The following is a 21,844-nucleotide window of genomic DNA, read 5'->3' as shown; positions in this document are numbered from 1 at the left end:
ACTGTTGCAGCTTCAAATCCTAGCAAAATTAGTCTAGATTAAATATAGTTACTTTCTATTTAAGCTGATTACCGCTTATTTCCAGTACATTACACGATGGGATTTATGGGTAACAGTGTCGCCATTGTAGGAGAGCAGTCGCCATTCACCCCAAGAATCATAATGCAATGGATACTGCCAACCCAGGAACTTTATATACAATGACATGCAGTGGGTTCTGGCACCCTCATGAACACTATCTATCTATATATATATATATATGGTGAAAAGGAGTGGTCACAGCCATTCAACCCATTCTAAATAACCTGCTTATCATTGCTAACTGGGTCAGTAGGGCATCAGGACTAAAATTCTTCTGTTTTGATACAACGGACAAAAATGGACCCAGTGATACTGATGAAAAGAGAAGCAGCTTCTGCCATCAAAAAGGAAATGTAATCACAGCAGAATAATGAAAACAAAAAGGAACACCAAGAGCCCCAATAGTGTAATATGTTTTTACAAGGAGTAATGGTAGAATAAACAAATAAATACTCACAAGCCAGGGTTACCAATAGGCAACCACTGTATAGGCAGGTGGGGAGATTGTCCTGACCCCACTCAGGAATAAGAAGTCGCTCTCTGTAGAAGGAAGAAAAATGGGGATGACACCCCTCCACTCGGGGTGGACTCGGTATAGTGATAAGACAAAACAGAGGCGCCAAAAGGATAAAATTAGCTAAAAACACTTAAAAACCCAATGGGTAATTCAGAGGAGGTAGTAGTAAGCTTACCTCCTCCAGGCAGACACCAACAAAAGTGGTAATTTTCAGTAATAGTTTATTCACAACAATAATAAACTATTACTGAAAATTACCACTTTTGTTGGTGTCTGCCTGGAGGAGGTAAGCTTACTACTACCTCCTCTGAATTACCCATTGGGTTTTTAAGTGTTTTTAGCTAATTTTATCCTTTTGGCGCCTCTGTTTTGTCTTATCACAGCAGAATAATGTTCTTCACATTGTTTTATGCAATATTATGGGTTTAATGTTCATTTATTCAAGCTGGTATATTTAAATGTATTTATAAAGGAAGCCACCTGAACTGACCAGCTAAGAGTAAAAAGAAATCCCCTGAAATCACAGTCTCTCATTTAGAGACAGATAGAGGATAAATAATGTATTCATTTGCTTATATGGGTTTCTTTTAATACTAGCAGCTGTAATAGTTATTTTGTTCTACACGTTTTTCCTTGTTTCACTTATTTTCATGTCACTTTTTAGGCTAAGTTGAAAAAACACATACAGAATCCAAGTTCTGCAGAGCTGATTCATTTCCTATTTGGCCCCTTGGAACTGGTAAATATATGTATAAATATTTATCTGTATCTTGTGGTTAATAAAGCTAAGTTTTTAAACACGATGTTCACCTCTGAATTTGACGAACCCAGGGCAGTAAAAACATTTTTGTAAATCATCTTTATTATTTAAAATGTTTAGTTTGGAAGTTACAGATCAGGATCAGCGCTGCTAAAACTCTCTCTCTTCTGCTCTCTGCTTTCTCTTTGTAAGGAAGCGCTGACACAATTTGCATTCTACCCAAACAAGTATTTCACACTGGTTACTGAAGGTTACTGGTTACTGCTTTATTTGCATTGCATTGATCCAGTTGGCTGAATCTTGCCAGCCAATGTGGAATGAATGGGAAAGGGTTCTGTGAGGAAATAGGTAGAGGGCGCTAGAGAGGGTGTGGGAATATTGAGTTTTTAAGGCAGGGTGTAATAAAGTACTGACAGAGCAGAACAGGATGGGACGGAGCGGCAAAGGGTCAGCCCTGATTGGCTGACCCCACCTAACCAACAAGGCTGCTGGGGTGATGTCAGAAAGCCCAGAACACAAATCCATGTGAGGATAAATGGGCAAGAAACTCTTGCCAGCTGCTCTACTGGCTCAATAGTTACTGAGAGCAGCCAGCAATCAGAAGGGTCCGGAGATCAAACCCCAGCAGAGCCTGACACAATGGCATCAAAGGTATGCAAATGGAGCAAGAGAGGCAATACAGGACCAATTTAGGGTGAACCTTTTTATTTGGCTGCCTGTCAAGTCCTAGTCTGTGAAATCCACTACAGAGAGAGCAGAGAGCAGATAGGTGAAAGTTTTAGAAGTGCTGATCCACAGCTTATATGGTTTGTAGCTTTAAAACTAAACATTTAATATAATAAAGACAAAGGTGCAGTTCAAATTCAGACTATTGTCTAAAGGTAAACATCACCTTTAATATGTCTTAGCGGTGTTCAATGCCATTCATATGCTAAAAGTTTTATATATTGATAGATGCCTTTATTGTTTTTTTACTTAACTTGCTAACCTCTGTTTCTGTTGATCTTTATAGATAATTCAGAGCTCTGGAGGCCCAGAACTTGGTAGGTCCATCTTAGCTCCACTGTTATCCAGAGATGCTACTGACTTCTTAAGGGGACATCTGACACCAAAAGAGATGGCCATATGGGAGGTTCTGGGAGACAGGTGGACCAAATGCAGGTGAGCCTGAATTCAAAGGACACATTTCTCCTTGCCTAATAGGCCATACAATTACTGCCACTAATATTTCTCTTACTTAGGGTTACCGCCAATGCCATCTTGAAAATAGCTCTCAATATTTACAGAGAATGAATTATTTATAAAAGAGCTGCAGGTCTATGTGCTTCTATTGTTTGAGTGCAGCATATCCTCCTTTTCTTGCTATTGGACTAGATGGACATTTGTAATGGGGGATAATGGGGAAACTTATATTTGGATAACAGAAAAGAGTAAAATGGAGGGAATGGATCAGACGCCTGCTCTTATTATTCTACCTGCAGCTTACTGAAAAAAAACTAATTACTGATTAATCGGGTTGCCATAGTTTACTGCCCAGGTGCAAATTTGCCCAGTGTTTATAACTGAGCCCCTTATAATATTCTTATATTTTTACAGTAGGTCACTAGGAAGGTTGTCAGGAAGAAATGTTACTAAAATGTGTTTAACATTCATTTTTGCCTGCATGATTTCACTGCTACTATTGTAATTTAATATTAAAGATTGCTGTCAGGCCCAAAAATATGTATATTATATATTATGTATTATTAGTTAAGCATTTAAATATAAACTAAAAAAGTGAAGACAATTGTCATTTGTCAATACAAATGTCTCTTTCTCAGGGCAGAATGGCCTAGGGAACCTCCAATTCCACTGTACATCCCCAAATTTAACAATGGCTGGATACCTCCAGTGGAGATCTTCCAGGGAGCACCCTGGGAAACGGAGGCGCACCCACCAGAGCCCAAACCCAGGATACAGGAAGAGGTGAGAAGTCCTGCTAGCATGGCATGTATGCAGATATTAATTCATAGATATATATCTCTATAAAAGGATGCTATTCCTGTTAAGCAAGGGAAGAAACCATCTATGTGGCTATAGTAGTCTTGCCAACTATAAAGATAAAGATTATATAGGTAGTATGATACCTTTAATTGTACCAGCATATCATCCCTTTACGGTGATGGCACAATGGGGCCATGTTGCCATGGGAAAATCGTTCTCCCCACCCAAAAAATACATTCTCCCCCAAACTGCAGATGGCTGCTCCTTCCTACTAACTTTTTTTCACTTGGAAGTCAGGTTGCTTCAAAAAAATAACTATAACTGCAGCTCCCCCAAACCCCAAAATATTTGCAGTAAAGAGATCCATAGCAACAACTGAAACTCCTGCAGCAATGCTGGCTAATGTTGAAATAAGTTAAAGGGAATGTGCACCCAAATTGGTTTTCACATAATGAGAAGTTTTTTGTAATTGTAAAGCAGTATGTGTCTGAAAGTTTATTTTACTACCATGATATGCTATTTGACTGTAGATGCTTTAAATGACCAGCAGGTGGCGCGTTTGTTTCAAATCTATTATATTGATTTCCTTTAATGGGTTTCATTCCTATACAAAGGTATGATTTTTACCCTGAACGCAAATATACTACTACTATATATATATATTTATATATACATTTGTATTCAGGGTAAAAATCAAACCTTTGCAATCAGCATGCCTATATATATATATATAGACCTGGGTCTAACTTTGATATACAAATATTCTTATTTCAGGCTTCCCCTGCTAATGGCAATCCATACAGGGCAAATTCATTCAAAAAGCCCCCTCCCGACAAGGATCTCAGCACCAGCCCTCAGATGAATAGGTGGGTATGGCTATAATTTTCATTTGGAACAGGGATATTCTCTAAGATTTATATTATATTATTTATATTTATTTTATATTTATATTATTATATTATAGGTGCCTCCATGACACCTGGGGGTATCTGAATAATTCTCCAGTACAATTAATTTAACCCTATCATTGCTACCACTAATCCCCTTATTGTTCTCCTATCCAGGCTCAATAGCATTTTTATCATTTGTTCTGCAGAAGGCAAGCTGCAATAAGTCTCAGCTAACTTGTATAGCCTGCCTGACTCGGGTGCCTCCAGGTGTATTGCTGCAGTCAGATTGGTCATACTGTAAGATGCCTGTCATGGAGGCCTCTGTATGTAATAAAAATGCATAAAATAAATACACACAGATGCTCCCTTGACATTATATTGTTATTTAATTAGATGCTAATATTAAGTTGGTAAAAGAAAAGTTTACATGTCATTGAGCACATGATAGCTCTTCTTTATGACATTGGCCTTTACTGGACTTTTTATTATATCTGCACTTTGATCATAATATTTCTGTGTCTTTATTTATTGAATTTTTTATTTGTTTATATCATCGTGATCTTCAGCATCCATAAAATCCCCATTGAAAAGATGCTTTTCTTGCAGAAGTGTAAGGGCCAAGGCATATGACACACTTTTATCGCTGCTACTTCTGGTTAATTGCCATTGGCATAAAAGCCCAGAAATACATGCCTTTTGTGCCTTGGCCTATAAGACATATCCACACCAGTAGTTGTTTAGTCACTGTGTTAACAATGTCCACAAGGTAACTGCTTAGTAAATATAACAATAACCTGACGCAGCCAATCTTGCTTTTGCTCTGGTAGGAATTATGAAGCTCCAGTGCCGGCCCAGCCACAAAAATTGGCCAAAATCCGTTATGACTTTACTGCTCGCAATGCCAATGAGCTTTCCGTGCTGAAAGATGAAGTTCTGGAGGTAAATGACTTAGTTATGACACGCTGGGTGTTTGTTCTTGCTTCTAACATTAGACATACATGTTCCAATGCTACGAGTGACTGAATGTGCTCTTGTGTAGGTGCTAGAGGATAACAAACAGTGGTGGAAGCTGAGAAACAGGATCGGGCAGGAAGGCTACGTTCCATATAACATCCTTGACATAATGTCAACTGAAGAAGCTTCCATCCAAGATGGGACTTATGGAACAGTAAGTGGGTTTGGTATTTATTAACAGGCCTCAGGTAGCAGAAGGCCCTAACCAGAACACGGAAAAAAACGGTGGTTTACATCATATGAACTTTTATACACTGTGTCTGTAACCAAGTTTATAAATGTGTTAAAGAGAACATATTGTGTGATCCTGTGCATCTTTTCCCATTGAGAAGATGCAGCATAGCACACTGCACTGTAGGATAGGAACCAATCAGCACCTAGACTGACCTGATAGGAAACTGAATCCTGCCTGTCTTTACTTGTGTGACTGCAGGGTTGTGATTGGCTATCCCCCTCCTACTGTGCTTCTGGCAGGGACTGTTAGGACATGCCAACCCCTCATTTTTACAGAAAGTATTAATTTTAAGAGCAAAGTAAATCAGCACCATATATTATTTATAATTGCCTACAAGGTTAGGCTTCTTTAATATCCTGACTGGCTTCATGCTGGATTCGCCCTGTCGCTTACTAATGCTTACCAAGAAATATTTATTTTAGCTGTAGTTGCTGATGTATTTTCATACATTTCATGCCAACATCTCCTTAGTCGCTGTTCAGCTTTAAAACATCAATAAAAAATGGTTCGTCACTAGCGATCACCCCTCACTAGGATAATGGATAATGGGTCCTGTACCTGTATGGCACTGAAGTACCTAAAAAACAGTTATGTTAAAGGGGATAAAAGAATGGTGGTTTTGTTTTTTGCAGAACAATTCCAGATACAGAGAAGACATGAGTCCTCGGGGTGTGGGTCCTTCTAGCCCCGTCTACAAACACCCCAGCACCTTTGCAGGGGACAAGTGGTCAACCAATCCAAGTAATAAGGAACGTAAGTAACAAGGGCTTGAATGTGGCGCATGTAGTTAGAACTTTGTTAGTAATGTGCTTTTGCAATATTGCCCCGTTGCCTAGGAACTGCACTCCAAGTCCTACATACACGGCATTTTATAAAATTAGTACTTTTTTTGAGCGCATCTTGATGTTTTTATATTTTTTCTGCAGAGTTAATTCACCACATGGATGAAGTGAATGACGAGCTTCTGAAGAAAATCACAACTAATCAGCCTGCCAAGAGGAACTTCAAAGTAGATAAACCTCAGGCAGTGTATGTCCCCTTGAACTATCAATCGGAGCCAGAAGAGGTCAAAGCCTGGCTGGAGGCCAAGGGTTTCAGTAAAGGGTAAGTCCCAGGCAGGTTTGAGCCAATCTTTGCTCTATAGCAGTGATCCCCAACCAGTGGCTCGTCAGCAACATGTTACTCCCCAACCCCTTGGATGTTGCTCCCAGTGGCCTCAAACCAGGTGCTTATCTTTTGAATTTCTGGTTAGGAGGCAAGTTTTGATTGCATAAAAACCCAGTGTAATTGCCAAACAGAGCCTTCTGTAGGCTGCCAGCCCACATAGGGACTGTCAAAAAGCCAACTATAGCTCTTATTGGCACCTCCAGGAACTTTTTTAATGCTTGTGTTGCTCTCCAAAACTTTTTCCATTTGAATGTGGCTCACTGGTATAAAAGGTTGGGGATCCCTGCTCTATAGTAATGTTTCCATGTAAGTAATGCTTACATGTTTCTATGTTATCTTTAAGTACTGTATATGTTAAAATATATACCTCTTTCCTTTTTTTATTGTACAAACTGTAGCATTCATAGGGGAACATATCCCATATTTTAGCAATTTTAATACAGGTATAGGACCTGATTTCCAGAATGCTTGGGACCTTGAGTTTTCCAGATAAGGGGTCTTTCTTTTCTCCAAAAGTACCTTAAACCCACTGAAACTCTGTAGGATTGTTTTCCCTCCAATATGGGCTCATGTGATGGCCTTCCTGTAATTCAGAGCTTTCTGGATAACGGGTTTCTGGATAACTGATCCCATACCTGTACTTTCTAGCAAGGTGCCATCTCGAGCACTGGGCAAATAGGATTATTGTGGTCCCAACATCCCAATATGTTGCACCACACATATGCAAACTAAAACAGCGGAGCTCCAGCAATGAGGTAGGTTGAGAAACTTGCCTCAGGTGGCAGCCATATAGGTTACCACAGGTGGCAAAAAGCTGTTCCTGGTAACTTTAAAATCAGAATTTTGTCTCTTTGCACTAGATGAAGATGTGATGCAGACCCCCCTCTCCCTGCGCTGTAAAGCTGAAGGAAAACTTACACCCCCGGAAATACTACTTAACCAACAGATAGCCCACTTAATATTATATAAACAATTAAAGAATCTTGCAAAACTGGAATATATCTATCTATCTGTCTATTAATTGGCTGATGGGGCCTAGTATGTATGTTGGACTTGGCTTGGCCGCCCTTAGTACTTAAAATTGTGATTTTCTATTTAGGAGTATCCAATGGGACATTTTACCAGAAAAGTATATTTTTATGAAAATGGCTTATTTAGATGAAGCAGGGTTTTACATATGAGCTTGTTTATGCAATATATATGTTTATAGAGACCTACATTGTTTGGGGGTATAGTTGTCCTTTAAGTGAGGAGGGGTGAGGTGGGGTGGCATCACAGTAAGGCCCCCTGCATGTCAGTAGCCCTTTAAGTACAGTGAAAGCCTTTTTAAAATAAGAAAGTATTTATATGTCTCATGCTATACATGTAGATGAATTATGGGTAGAGATACAAATTGTTTCTTAAACAGTATATCCCTTTGTCAGTTGGTTCCTCTGTGCAAGTGGCACTGCCATATGTGGAACCAGAAGAAATGACAAGAGATGGCACCCTCTGCTTTACCTGTTCCTTTCCTTCCAACATTTATTAAATAATATCAGCACCAAAGAAAACCTCCTCTGTCTTGTTTTATAGGACAGCCTCGCAGTTGGGTATCCTGAATGGGGCACAGCTTTTCTCTCTGAACAAGGAAGAGCTAAGGAAAGTGTGCGGCGAGGAGGGAGCACGAGTGTACAGTCAGCTGGCTGTCCAGAAATCACAGTTAGAGGTAAGAACTCATAACCCTGGGGATGTGAGATTGGAGATTTCAGACCATGAATACCTGGGAAATACAACTCCCACCTATACTAAAGCATATCTTTATCAATATCTTTTCTTGAGACAGAGTTATCTAAAGTATCTGTCAGCTCATTGCTTTTGCTTCACAGCTTTCAGTGTAAAAAGAAAAAAAAACCTTTACCCATCTGAAACTTTCTTTTTTTTTATAAAAAGACATGTCCTTGTGTCCTCTGGAAACATCTATTAGAAGCTGAGCATTTACTGCATGGCTTTTATATATATTTAAGCAATATACATTGTAACTAGTGATGAGTGAATTTTTTCGCCAGGCATGGATTTGCAGTGAATTTCTGCATCTCGCCATTGGCGAATTGTTTTGCAAAACTTCTGTGAAAATTCGCCACGGAATTATTTTTTTGTCGCGCAAGGAAAAAATAGACACGGGCGACAAAAAAATCTCGTGAGAAATGCGTTTTGCGAATTTTTTCGCCGTTTTGTGAATTTTCTTGCCGTTTTGCAAATTTTATGGTAAAGTGAAACGGGACAGATTCGCTCATCACTAATTGTAACATAGTAAGTTTGAAAAAAGTCAAACGTCCATCAAGTTCAACCTTTTATGCCTATATACACCTGCCTAACTGCTAGTTGATCCAGAGGAAAGCAATCACTTTATATGAAGCCTTGCTATACTATAGCAAAGAAGATCCCTCCTTTCCCATAAATCTGTACACCTTTTTAACACAGTATATATCTTTTTGGCCCTTGCTGCTGCTGACTGGCATTGCTTGCTAATACCAGACATAAGTGCTCCTAGGTCCTTCTCCTTCAAAGATTTGCCTATATAAGTGCCTCAGTAAGGGCTTAATAAGCCTTCATTGTTTTCAAATATGTGGAGGCAATAACGCAGAAATTCTGGGATAAAATGCAGTGGGAAAAAAAGCCTACGGCTATGATAATAATCTTGCTAGCCTTGCTCATGCAATCGTAGTTATGTGGTTGTCAGGCTAAAATGCGTCAGTGAGCAGGGTTGGTGTTACTTCCATTATAGTGTGTAAGGGTACATAAGAAATTGAATGGGCAACAAAATGCTGCCATTGCCCTTACAATCAGAGTTCTTCCCTCATCAGAATGTAGTCCATTTTTAGTTAGGTATAGATTTGTGTTTCTATTACAAGCTGCTGAACAGCAGTTCTTTCAGTTACTTTCTTGTCTAGTGTGAAGCTCTGCCCCCTTTTGCTTTCTGAGCCCTCCTACTCTCTATGATGAGCTCTAAGAGGTGCCTACTACGCATGCCTAGACAAAGAAGTAATTAATAGAACTGCTGTTAATAACCAATAATAAGTACGGTCCCATCGAGATTCAATTCTCAGCTAATTCTTTCTTTCTCTTCCAGAAAAGTCGAGGGGACACAGAACTGCAGGAAATCATGAGGAGGCGCCAAGAAAGGATTGACTCAGTCAATTAGCATTTCCTCTGCATCCCTATTTTTTTTCCTTCCTGCAAAACTTTTAACATCCGGGGAAAACGGCGAAGCCTTGCGCAGTGCTATGAGCGACGATGGCTGAAAAACGACATTCTCATTTCTTAGTGGCATGTAAATCTTTAAAGGAACAGCCAAGTAAACACCGCATCTATGCTATATATACATTTATACATATAAATACAAAGGTGTAACAGGGGTTACTAACCAATGTAGTGGGATTTGGGAAAGAAAGTCGGGATATTGGGCACAGTCCTTGCCAATTATCCAAGTGTAATACATTTTGTTGTAATGAAGTATTATCTAGATGAAAGGCCTACTACACCTGCTTGAGTGTATAGATTTATATATAGGAACCATATATTTATATGTATATCTTTGCTGAACTCTACTCTATTGTTATCTTAACATATCATTTAATACTCTCAACCTCAGCAGCTGGAACAGGGGGTAGCTTTAAAGCGATACAGGCACCTGTATGAAACCATTCCCATTAATAAACTATCTTGAGCTCTAAGTTCTTTTATTGGTGCCTCCCCTCAGGCCTCCTGCATATCTAAGATAAACCAATCCAGAGGTGGCATGCAGGGTAGATGGCACGGCACTTCAAAACACTAGCACTATCCACAGCAATTTGCAGGGAGGCAGAATGGGGCAAGCAATCTTTAAAAAAAAAAAGTGTCAGCAGTGCTCAAGATTTTTTATAAATGTGATCCTGGTGTTGTGTATGTGCCTGTGTCAGTATTGCATGAAAGTATTATTTTTATACATACATACATACATACATATATATCTTTAAAAAAGTGATCCTGTGTAGAAGCAGCTTCAGCTAAGTAAAAGCCTTGTTCTCAGTCTGAAGGTAAGAAACGCTGTTCATGTAGTTATTCTGGAGGGTTTGTATGAGGTTATATATTGTTTAAGTGAGAATAATCACTGGGTTCCCAAGTATATAGATACAGAGGCAACGTTCAATTACTTTTCCTTTATTTGGCTTCAGTTACACAGTGCATTTAATGCTACTAAATGTCTGTACATTCAGCTACTAATGTTTTATCATGCAGCACAAAGGGTTTTACTATACCTGATAATGGGCAGAAAAAAATTGGGATGAGGGAAAGGGATTGAGGCATTTGCTTTCTATGTGATCTTAGATCTAGCAGGTGGGATACTGCAGCCGTCTCATGCCATACCCATTCCCACGCAACAGGGGGCAATCTCAGATGATGCAGTAGCCTGATAAAGCTCCCATTTTCCCACCATGGCCCTTTTCAAGTGAATTTTGGATACTGTGGTGAACCCAGGCATGTTAATTCAATGCTGCAAGTTTTCAAGGAAATTGGTTCCTTTTTTTGTATTATCTGACTCAGTCTTACTGACCCGTTGAGCCTCTTAATTACTGACAATATTTTATTTCTGATAGTTCTATATATTGTTACCTTCTGCATTTGTATCACATTCCTTGCAAACACAGAGATGCTTGCAACCAAAAGAAAGATATAAGGACTCTATGCCCAAATGGCTATTACCAACTTTCATTATAGAAAATCTCTCTCCAGGAAAGCTCTTCCCTTAGAACCTCGGCATATGGTGCCTTGTGATAGCAGCTGCTTGAAACCCCCCCCACCCCCTCAAAAAAAGAGATATGGGAACTACCATATTGTCAAAAGCAGTGGTCAAAAGAGTGGTCCATAAAATGCAGCAGGAATATAGGGCTTTGGCGCTGTGTTAAAGTTCTACATGGGCAAAGGCCATTCTTGAAAAATGTAGTTCTTATTAGTTTTTCTACCTTCCCTTGGTCCTCCACAGTTGGCAGGTTGTTCAGTATGTGAATATCGCAGAGTTGTACAGTGACAAATTTGTAAGGACGAATATCATCCAGACTGTACACGCGCTCAGATTAAAATGATTGAAATACTAAACACAATATTTTAGAAGACTTTGAAGATTGTCAACACAATACCAAAAGAGGCCTTACTCTGTCTGCTTTAATTCCTTCCTATCATGTGCTTTTCCTAAGTACCATGTGTTGCTATGTAACAGTGTTGGATCCTGAATGTCAGATGTGCCCTTATGTTCGCAATCATTAAATATGTTTTCCATAACACAGAGCAATATGATCAAGTTACCTTTATGAGAAAAATTTGTTTTTGTCTTAAGCCGCAGATTGTAATTATACTGTTGCTAATATATTGATACTGTCATTCCCTGTATGTGTATGTTTAGAGTTGCATGGAAGTGGGAGTGGTGAAAAAACAAAACCATATTGAATTAAATTTTAAATACAATATTTGCATTTGAAATAAAAAAGGTAAAAATAAAACTATCAATATTGAGAAACACATGTATACACATCTGAGAGAACTATCAATATTGAAGCAAAACTACTATCTAAATATCAATGGAACTAAACTGATCAGGATTATAACGGGGTCACTTCCACCAATCATGTTCCTCTGCTCTAGGGCTGCTGTTGGGGCTCATTACACAGCAGTGTCTCCAGTGCTGTAGCTTTTAAACACAGAAACCTGACTACTCAATGGGGCTATTTATCAACATTTGTATGTATTTGTTTTCTGTGATTCAAGTTTTAATAATAACCAAGATTTGAAATTTTTGATATTTATTAAGTAAGAAAAACACAAAAAAAACTGTAATGTAATTCGCATTAGAAAAAATGACTAAAATGACAGGGTAATTGTCTATTAAAGCTCTAGCACAAGAGACACCGTTCTCTGCTAAGAAATAAATGCAACACAGCCCAGGGTTCAGACATATTAATAGAGTATTCATATCAAAATGATGCAGACAAATATGTTATGTAACTTGGAGCCATTTTGCTCAAATAGATTATCTAAAACTACTGTAACTTTCCATCAAAAAAACCCGACTCTGACGCAAAGCCTGTAGAGAGACACATAGATGAGAGGGGAACAGGGAAGCAGGGTCGGACTGGGAGGTGAAGGGCTCCCGCCCCAGGGGCCCTGCAGGTGTCCCCTAACCCCCCTCGCAGGGCCCCCCACCCGACGTCCTACCCCGAGCGCATAAATTTAACGCATATGGGGAGGAGCGGTCGGGCAGGGGGATCGCTGCAAGAGTTGGGTCTGGGCCCACTAGAGCCGGGGCCCACCAGGATTTTTCCTGGTGTCCCGGCGGCCCAGTTCGACCTGCAGGGAAGAGTCACTTCTTTATTTCAGACTACATCATTTTCAATTGATTACATGCAGAAATGATTATATTTTCTTCAGAGGAAGCTTATATTCCCTATAAAGTAATAGTTCCCATTTAAAGATATGGGAGAAACAAAGAATCATGGAGGCCATCCACTGCTAACCTATTTCTTACCAATAAGATTACTGAATGGCAAAGCAGCCATGTACAGGTTCCAGTAGTTCCGCTTTTGAAATTCCGTGAATGTATTTTCGTGTTCGATAAGATATTTTTCCTTTATTGGTTTGCAAGTATTTTCCCTGCTGCACTACACAAGCTGATTGTTGTTAATTGTCGGCTAAACCAGAGTTACTGAACCAAATTAAATTGTGATCCTCTAGAACATATTTTGTGGGACCCTGTGATGACAGTGTCAGAACCAGAATGGAGATCCCACTACTGACAGTCTTAAGATTTTTTTGGTAAAGTTATTATTTCATTATAAAGTGATAGCTGATTTTTTAAACTGCCTTTAACAATGCAGATATGTTTAACGCATAGGGGGGGTTATGTAATAAAAGGCACTAAGTTTGCCCTGGAGCAGTAACCCATAGCAACCAATCAGCACTTAGAATTTACTTGACACCTGTTTAAAAGCAAAGTGTTTGCTATGGGTTACTGCTACTGGGCAAAATTAGTAACTTTAATTACATATGGGGGATAGAGATGTTTTATCTTTTTATTACAGGAGGTCTGATATTTGAACATAGGTGCTAAATTGCTCGTTTAGCACTTTTGTTTATAAATAAGGCCTAAGACATCTTTTGTGGCTTGAAGTTTAAATCCTCTGAAAAGAGAATAATGGGTTCCTTGAGATGCTGCCATAATGGAATGTTTTTGGTCACATTTTCTTTATTAAATACCATTTATCTTGAACAAAACACTGATGGTGCATTTGGCAAAGCAAGAGATCTGCCAGCACCCCCAGCAGCATATATTTAGGGCCGGTCTTTAAAACACTTTCTACATGCATACACACCAGATGCCTTTATCTTCTTTTTTTACTATATCTGTGTATCTCCTGTTTGTATTAACAACGTATTGTAATTATTCCATACAAAAAAAACACACTTGTACAATGTAAGACTGGATGATGAACTGATATGTTGATATGTTAAAGATTTATTAAACAGTTTAAATTATACATTTGAGAGCTATAGTGTTTTTATTATCATTCTGATGATCATCAGATTCATTGACTTTTCATGGTTTGAACAGTCCATGCCACCAGACTACTATATCTGACTGATGTCCATTCCAACAGCTGGATATATGCACTCACTGCAATGCAAGCCAGGAACAAGCGGCCTCAGTCTCTGTCTGTGTGGAGCTTTAGGGTAAATGTTTCATTATGCTATCTGCAAAGAGGCGATATACAGTGGAGGAAATAATTATTTGACCCCTCACTGATTTTGTAAGTTTGTCCAATGACAAAGAAATGAAAAGTCTCAGAACAGTATCATTTCAATGGTAGGTTTATTTTAACAGTGGCAGATAGCACATCAAAAGGAAAATCGAAAAAATAACTTTAAATAAAAGATAGCAACTGATTTGCATTTCATTGAGTGAAATAAGTTTTTGAACCCTCTAACAAAAAAAGACTTAATACTTAGTGGAAAAACCCTTGTTTGCAAGCACAGAGGTCAAACGTTTCTTGTAATTGATGACCAAGTTTGCGCACATTTTAGGAGGAATGTTGGTCCCACTCCTCTTTGCAGATCATCTCTAAATCCCTAAGGTTTCGAGGCTGTCTCTGTGCAACTCTGAGCTTGAGCTCCCTCCATAGGTTTTCTATTGGATTAAGGTCCGGAGACTGACTAGGCCACTCCATGACCTTAATGTGCTTCTTCTTGAGCCACTCCTTTGTTGCCTTTGCTGTATGTTTTGGGTCATTGTCGTGCTGGAACACCCATCCACGACCCATTTTCAGTTTCCTGGCAGAGGGAAGGAGGTTGTCGTTCAGGATTTCACGATACATGGCTCCGTCCATTTTCCCGTTAATGCGAATAAGTTGTCCTGTGCCCTTAGCAGAAAAACACCCCCAAAGCAAAATGTTTCCACCCCCATGCTTGACGGTGGGGACGGTGTTTTGGGGGTCATAGGCAGCATTTTTCTTCCTCCAAACACAGCGAGTTGAGTTAATGCCAAAGAGCTCTATTTTGGTCTCATCAGACCACAGCACCTTCTCCCAGTCACTCACAGAATCATTCAGGTGTTCATTGGCAAACTTCAGACGGGCCTGCACATGTGCCTTCTTGAGCAGGGGGACCTTGCGAGCCCTGCAGGATTTTAATCCATTGCGGTGTAATGTGTTTCCAATGGTTTTCTTGGTGACTGTGGTCCCTGCTAATTTGAGGTCATTAACTAACTCCTCCCGTGTAGTTCTAGGATGCTTTTTCACCTTTCTCAGAATCATTGACACCCCACGAGGTGAGATCTTGCGTGGAGCCCCAGAGCGAGGTCGATTGATGGTCATTTTGTGCTCCTTCCATTTTCGAACAATCGCACCAACAGTTGTCACCTTCTCTCCCAGCTTCTTGCTAATGGTTTTGTAGCCCATTCCAGCCTTGTGCAGGTCTACAATTTTGTCTCTGACATCCTTGGACAGCTCTTTGGTCTTTCCCATGTTGGAGAGTTTGGAGTCTGCTTGATTGATTGATTCTGTGGACAGGTGTCTTTTATACAGGTGACTAGTTAAGACAGGTGTCCTTAATGAGGTTGACTAATTGAGTAGAAGTGTCTAACCACTCTGTGGGAGCCAGAACTCTTAATGGTTGGTAGGGGTTCAAAAACTTATTTCACTCAATGAAATGCAAATCAGTTGCTATCTTTTATTTAAAGTTATTTTTTCGATTTTCCTTTTGATGTGCTATCTGCCACTGTTAAAATAAACCTACCATTGAAATGATACTGTTCTGAGACTTTTCATTTCTTTGTCATTGGACAAACTTACAAAATCAGTGAGGGGTCAAATAATTATTTCCTCCACTGTATGGGGCAGAAGGTGGGAGCAAATAGACAAAAAGAGGGACAGGAGAAAAATAAAAGTGTGGCAAAGAGTATAAAAGAAAGGATAAATAATGATGGAGTAAAGCAGAGGAGGAAAACAGGGGCTGGGGAGAGGAATATATGAGTAGAGCATGGCCTTATGGGAAGTTATAGTTGGCTCATTTGAGGGTTGGGGCCACCACATGTTGGATTCCTGTATTTTCCAAAATCACAGCAGATTTCCAGAACACATGTGAGTAACTTTAAGTGGGGGGCAGGCAGCAAGATGTGTTCATTTCCACATACCTTCAAACTCTAGTTCATCGAAATTGCAGCACTCCCATCTAGTAATCATAAAAACGCCTTTATTTCACGTATGACCTGTATACAGCAATACAAATAAAAGCCTAACTAAAGAAGTAGGGCAGAAATGTTGTAAATTATGTTTTTTGCTTCTGTACCAGCCAGAAAATTTTGTTGTGAGGGGCCCCGTGATTTTTGATGGCGGCCCTGGGTATAGTCACTTTGTTGAAGGTGGAGGGTCAAGGCATAAACTGAAAAGGGACGGCAGCATCAGCCGAAGGATTGAGCCTGGAGGGGGGGGAGATGGAAAGCTGAGGGAGGGGGAGTGCATAGGGAATACATAATGCTGAAAGTTATTAGTGAATTAAGCAGAGCTGAAAATCTGTGGCACAGATGGACAAAAAGGGGATATTTTTATAGGTAAAACTCCATAACTCCCTGAGGTGCTGGTGATGCTCTAAAAGGATGATTCACTTATTTGTTATACAGCTCTGCCACCCAGTGGCCAGTGAGAGTATTGCAGCTGATTATTGATTCCTATACAAATACATTTTTTGGAAAGGAATTGCTGCTGCTCTCTAGTGGTTATAGTGTTGAAAACCAATAGGATACAACATTCCACCATTAATCTAAGCACAATAACAATGTACAACATTGCCCTCTAATGGCTAATAGACAAAAACATTTTATCAAATTCTGCCAATAGATACAGGTATAGGACCCGTTATCCAGAATGCTCAGGACCAAGGGTATTCAGGATAAGGGGTCTTTCTGTAATTTGGATCTCCATACCTTAAGTCTACTAAAAAATCAATAAAACATTAATTAAATCCAATAGGATTGTTTTGCATTGGACTGTTTTAAAATTCTGAATTATTTGATTAAAATGGAGTCTATAGGAGAGAGGCTTTCCGTAATTCGGAACTTTCTAGATAACGGGTTTCCGGATAAGGGATCCCATACCTGTACAATGGAAAGGAGCCTATGCGTTCAATCTCCCTTGTCGCAGGTGACTAATCTCCCCAAAATGTCATCCCACCGGCTAGAATGTAAATCGCCTGTGGGATAGCATACCCGGCGCAGCGATTTGCCTAAGTCACGGAAGTTTCCTCTCGATTACTCGCCCACGACAAAGAAGATTTGTCGCGACTAATCTCCCCGTGTGTCACAGCCCAAAGAAATACAAAATAAGACATGATTAAAAAACAACCTGAGCCATCAATTTGCCTAGTTCATATTCTTTATTTAAACACTAAGTCCCCGATCTCTTACTTCACATCTTAATAACAGTTTCCCACCCACCCTAAGTTTGGGGACATGCTGCAATATATGGAAGTGCAACTGACCAACCATATGTCCTGCATCAACAAAATGGCTCACAAAAGGACTTTGTCTTACATTTTTCTTAATATCGGATTCGGGCTCCCCTATTCTTTCTTTCAAATGCTTAGTTGTTTGGCCAACATTCATCAGCCCACGGGCATTTTATAGCATACACCACATAGGAGGATAAACAGATATGGTAACCCTTTATCTCAGTGATCCCCAACTAGTGGCTTGGGGGCAACATGTTGCTCACCAACCCCTTGGATGTTGCACTCAGTGCCCCCAAACCAGGTAGTTATTTTTGAATTCCTGACTTGGGGGCAAGTTTTGAATGAATAAAAACAAGATTTCCTACCAAATAAAGCCCCCTGTAAGCTGATAGTGTGCATAGAGGCTGCCTAATAGCCAATCTTAGCCCTTATTTGGCACCTCCATGAACTTTCATGATGCTTGTGTTGCTCCCCAAGTCTTTTTATATTTGACTGTTGAGTAAGAAAGATGGTTTAGATGTTATTTAACTTTATCATCTCTCAGTCACCCCTCTTACAGGACTATTGCAGTGTCTGCAAGACAGACAGGGGAAAGTATCATTTTTTTGACCACCTAACGTACTTTGTCGTAATGTTTTACCCAGGCCAACATCAGCCCTAACTAAACTACCTCTTAGTGATTGTGCTTTGTTATATGACATTAATGGGGGGGGGGGTTGAAATGCTGTCACCCCCCAGTAAATCAACCCTCAATATATCCCAATGTTTACTCACTATGTTACCAATTGGTCTAGGTGGACTGTTATGCCCACTAACAAATGATAATCGATTACAAGTTTTTGAATTTTCTCTATTATTAGTTATCACAGTGGGACATCGCTTCCCCTTTACATCTCTCTTAAGCCTTCCTACAATATCCCCTCTTTACAAATTCATTCTCCATTTCATCCAGCCTCCTCACCAGATTTTTCCCTTTCAGATACTATCCTTTTATCTCTTGAGAACTGAGATTTAGATACTGATCTCTTAGTATGGGCTGGATAAAATAAAGAATATAACAATATAACAATATTCATATATCCTTCCATGCCACTAATTACCCATTAGCTGCTAATACACTTGTACCCATGCCACTGGCACCAAACTACCCTTATGCTCAAGATGGCGCATTCACATTGTCCATTAAACTACTCAAAACTTGGTATAATCCCCCCCTTTATTCAGCCACAGTTTAGGGGTGACCAGTTTAGGAGATGGTTCTTTTAATACAGGAGAGCACAGTAGTTCTATGTACATATCAATCTCCCCTTTTCTCCACAAAGTCCAGACCCTGGCATTTCAAGTACCCAGGGGCCCAAATAGCACCACACGGGTCTGATAAATAGTGACTGTCTATGGCATCTTACAGCAGCCCCTCGGACGTTTGCCAGAATCCACATTTTGCCTGCTTTCCCCCAGGCTAGCAGGTAAGGTGATGGGGCAGCAAGGCTCTGCCACTTAGGAAGGCCTGGAAAGTCCCTAGCCTTAATTAGTCCATAATACAGAGAGCTGGTAATGCCCCATCAAGAATATGCAGTGGAGTTTTGGTCTCCAGTGCTGAAATTGGATATTATTGAAGCTCCAGAGAAGGGCAAATAAGCTGGTAAAGGGTATGGGAAGCCTTGGTTATAAAGAAAGACTGGCCCAGTAGGGTCTGTTTATGCTGGGGAAGAGGCACTTAAGGGGGGATAAGATAACTATGTATAATTATATAAGGGCATCATATAATAATCTCTCTAATGCTTTATTTACCAGTAGGCGACACAAGGGAATCCATTCTGTTTGCAAGAAAGGAGGTTCCGTCTAAATATTCAGTGTTTGTTACTGTGAGAGCTGTGAAATTGTGGAATTCTCTCCCTGAATCAGTCGTACTGGCTGATACATTAGATGATGGTGACATATTTGATACACCCTGTATAGATACATGCAAAGTTGAAATGGTTTGGAGTGAATGTGTGCCAACCCAGCCTGTGGCAACTTTACAAATGCCATCCCACCGGCGAGTATGTAAATCGATGATTGGTGGGATGGCATATGCAGCGCAGCGATTTCCCAGAAATCACGGAAGTTTAATCTCAAAGCGCCGCCTATGCCATCCCACCAATCATCGATTTACATACTCGCCTGTGGGATGGTATTTCGGGGAGACTAGTCGCCCGTGACAAGGGAGATTTGCCGTGGGCGACTGGTCTCCCCGCCTGCCACAGCCCTTGGGGCTGTGGCAGACAGGGAGATTAATTGCCTGTGACAAGGCAACTTCTCAAGACAACTTCTGCGATTTCAGGAAATTGCGGCGCCACATATGCCATCCCGCCAGCGATTTACACTCAAGCCGGTGGGATGGCATATCAGGGAGATTAGTCACCCACGACAAGGGAGATTTGTCGCGGGCGATTAATCTCCCCGTCTGCCACGGCCCTAAGGGTTGGTACTCGCTGGCCTGGCCTCTGTGTTTTCTTCCCTATTGGTTGGTCCTACTCTTCAGAAGCTTTGCACTGATAAGATCAGAAACAGGTTGTCTGGTCCTGTCAACTGAGAAATGTGATGATGCAGGAGCTATAGAGTTGTTTACTAATGTGCCTGCATACTGATGCACATACCGGTTTGGGCACATACCGGTGTGGGCATGTCCTGGAAATGGGTGGAAAGGGATCGTACTAGTAATATGTTTCTGTTAAAGATTTTTCTTTTTTTGTTGGCATTGTAATTATTGTTGGGTTTTTTTATACTAACAGGGCAGTAGATATCACAAGTAAAGCTGGCCATACACTACAGGGTGGGCCATTTATATGGATACACCTTAACATAATGGGAATCCATTCCCATTATGTTAAGGTGTATCCATATAAATGGCCCACCCTGTATAATATCTGCCCATTTGGCAGGTCACCAAATGAGCAGATCTTTCCACCGATATGCCCACCTAAGGTGGGTGATATTGGAGTAATTGTATTGTTTTGCCCTCGAGCCAAACAATTGAATTACAACTATGGGAGTAGGACCTGACAAAGTGAGGACTGCATCAATGAGACAATGCAGTCCCTGATCAAACCTGCCCAAACAACATCTGGGCAGATATTGGTTGGATAGGCCCGTCAGGGGTCCCCTTACACAGGCAGATAAGCTGCCAAATTGGTCTGAAATTGGCTGCTTAGATCTGCCCATGTATAGCCACCTTGTAAGTCATCTAGACCTTCAAAATGCTTTTGAGAGCTGTTGCCTTCTGGAGGGGTTCCGCACCAAAAGACAAGGTATTACTTGGTATAGAGGTCTTGGACCTCTTTGGTGGGATTCTAGCTGAAGGCTGATAATGTCTGAGTCAAGTTAACATACATTATATTTGATGTATAAAGGACATATTCTACTGTGCTGCAATGGTGAGATATTTTCCACAGATACATCAAGGATGTCCAACCCTCAGCCCTCCAGTTGTTATTCTCTTGCAAATCCCAGGAACCCATTAGCCAGGATTTTCAGTATTAGTGCCCCAGGCCAATGTGATATGCTTCTGCTAATTATGTATCCCCCCCCCCCCCCCCCCAGGCAGCACCTCACATCTGCATGGCACTTCTCCCCCAGCAATGATGTTCCAGTATTTGCACCCACTGCTATTCACTTGGCCAGCAGAAACCCTAGGCCTGGGGACCACAGGTTGGATTCTTTATAATGCCACCATGCCTGTGGGGGTTCCTACACTTTCTACATGTCCCACATTTTGACATATGCCATTTTGGCAGGGCACATAGAATTGCCCTGCTGACCCACTGAAACCCACTCTGGCACAGGGTTGTACTCCTTCATATTCCTTCTTTTACAGGAAAAAAGACATTGTCTTCTGTTAGCTCTCTATTAGATTTTCTCATTTTAGCAAAACAGCGCCCGTAGCTGGTATAAGGCTTACCAAAGTAAAGCAAATGGTCCAGGTGCTCCAACCGGACAAACCGTTAAACATCAAAACCAAAAAAAGACAGGGGAAGTGCACACTGGTAATCCAAAAACAGGCCATTCCAATAGTAAAAAGAAAAAAAGCTTTATTATATACTCATCTCAAAAAGCCTAATGCTTTTTATGTCCATCTGGCACTTAATCATAGGCTTTGATTAAGTGCCTATGATTAAGTGTCAGATGGACACGAAATGCTTCAGGCT

General features: G+C 40.4%; 1 protein-coding gene across 2 annotated transcripts in view; it reads left to right on the top strand.

Annotated features, from left to right (window-relative positions):
• The window catches only part of eps8l2 (EPS8-like 2), an 81,584-nt gene extending 67,390 nt beyond the window's left edge, over window positions 1–14,194 (top strand). For both annotated transcript variants that reach the window (XM_002937505.5, XM_004913667.1), the window contains exons 12-21: window positions 1,263–1,337; window positions 2,371–2,519; window positions 3,179–3,323; window positions 4,116–4,207; window positions 5,059–5,170; window positions 5,271–5,399; window positions 6,113–6,233; window positions 6,407–6,584; window positions 8,220–8,352; window positions 9,757–14,194. In XM_002937505.5, the coding sequence (XP_002937551.2) occupies window positions 1,263–1,337; window positions 2,371–2,519; window positions 3,179–3,323; window positions 4,116–4,207; window positions 5,059–5,170; window positions 5,271–5,399; window positions 6,113–6,233; window positions 6,407–6,584; window positions 8,220–8,352; window positions 9,757–9,828 (1,206 nt within the window). In that variant the 3' untranslated portion in view covers window positions 9,829–14,194. The remainder of the gene's footprint in view (window positions 1–1,262; window positions 1,338–2,370; window positions 2,520–3,178; window positions 3,324–4,115; window positions 4,208–5,058; window positions 5,171–5,270; window positions 5,400–6,112; window positions 6,234–6,406; window positions 6,585–8,219; window positions 8,353–9,756) is intronic.
• Window positions 14,195–21,844: the final 7,650 nt, after the last annotated feature.

Source organism: Xenopus tropicalis, chromosome 4, assembly GCF_000004195.4.
Source record: "Xenopus tropicalis strain Nigerian chromosome 4, UCB_Xtro_10.0, whole genome shotgun sequence".
Lineage (NCBI taxonomy): Eukaryota > Metazoa > Chordata > Amphibia > Anura > Pipidae > Xenopus > Xenopus tropicalis.
Note: the sequence above shows the minus strand (reverse complement) of the source record. Positions and strands in the feature narration are given on the sequence as shown.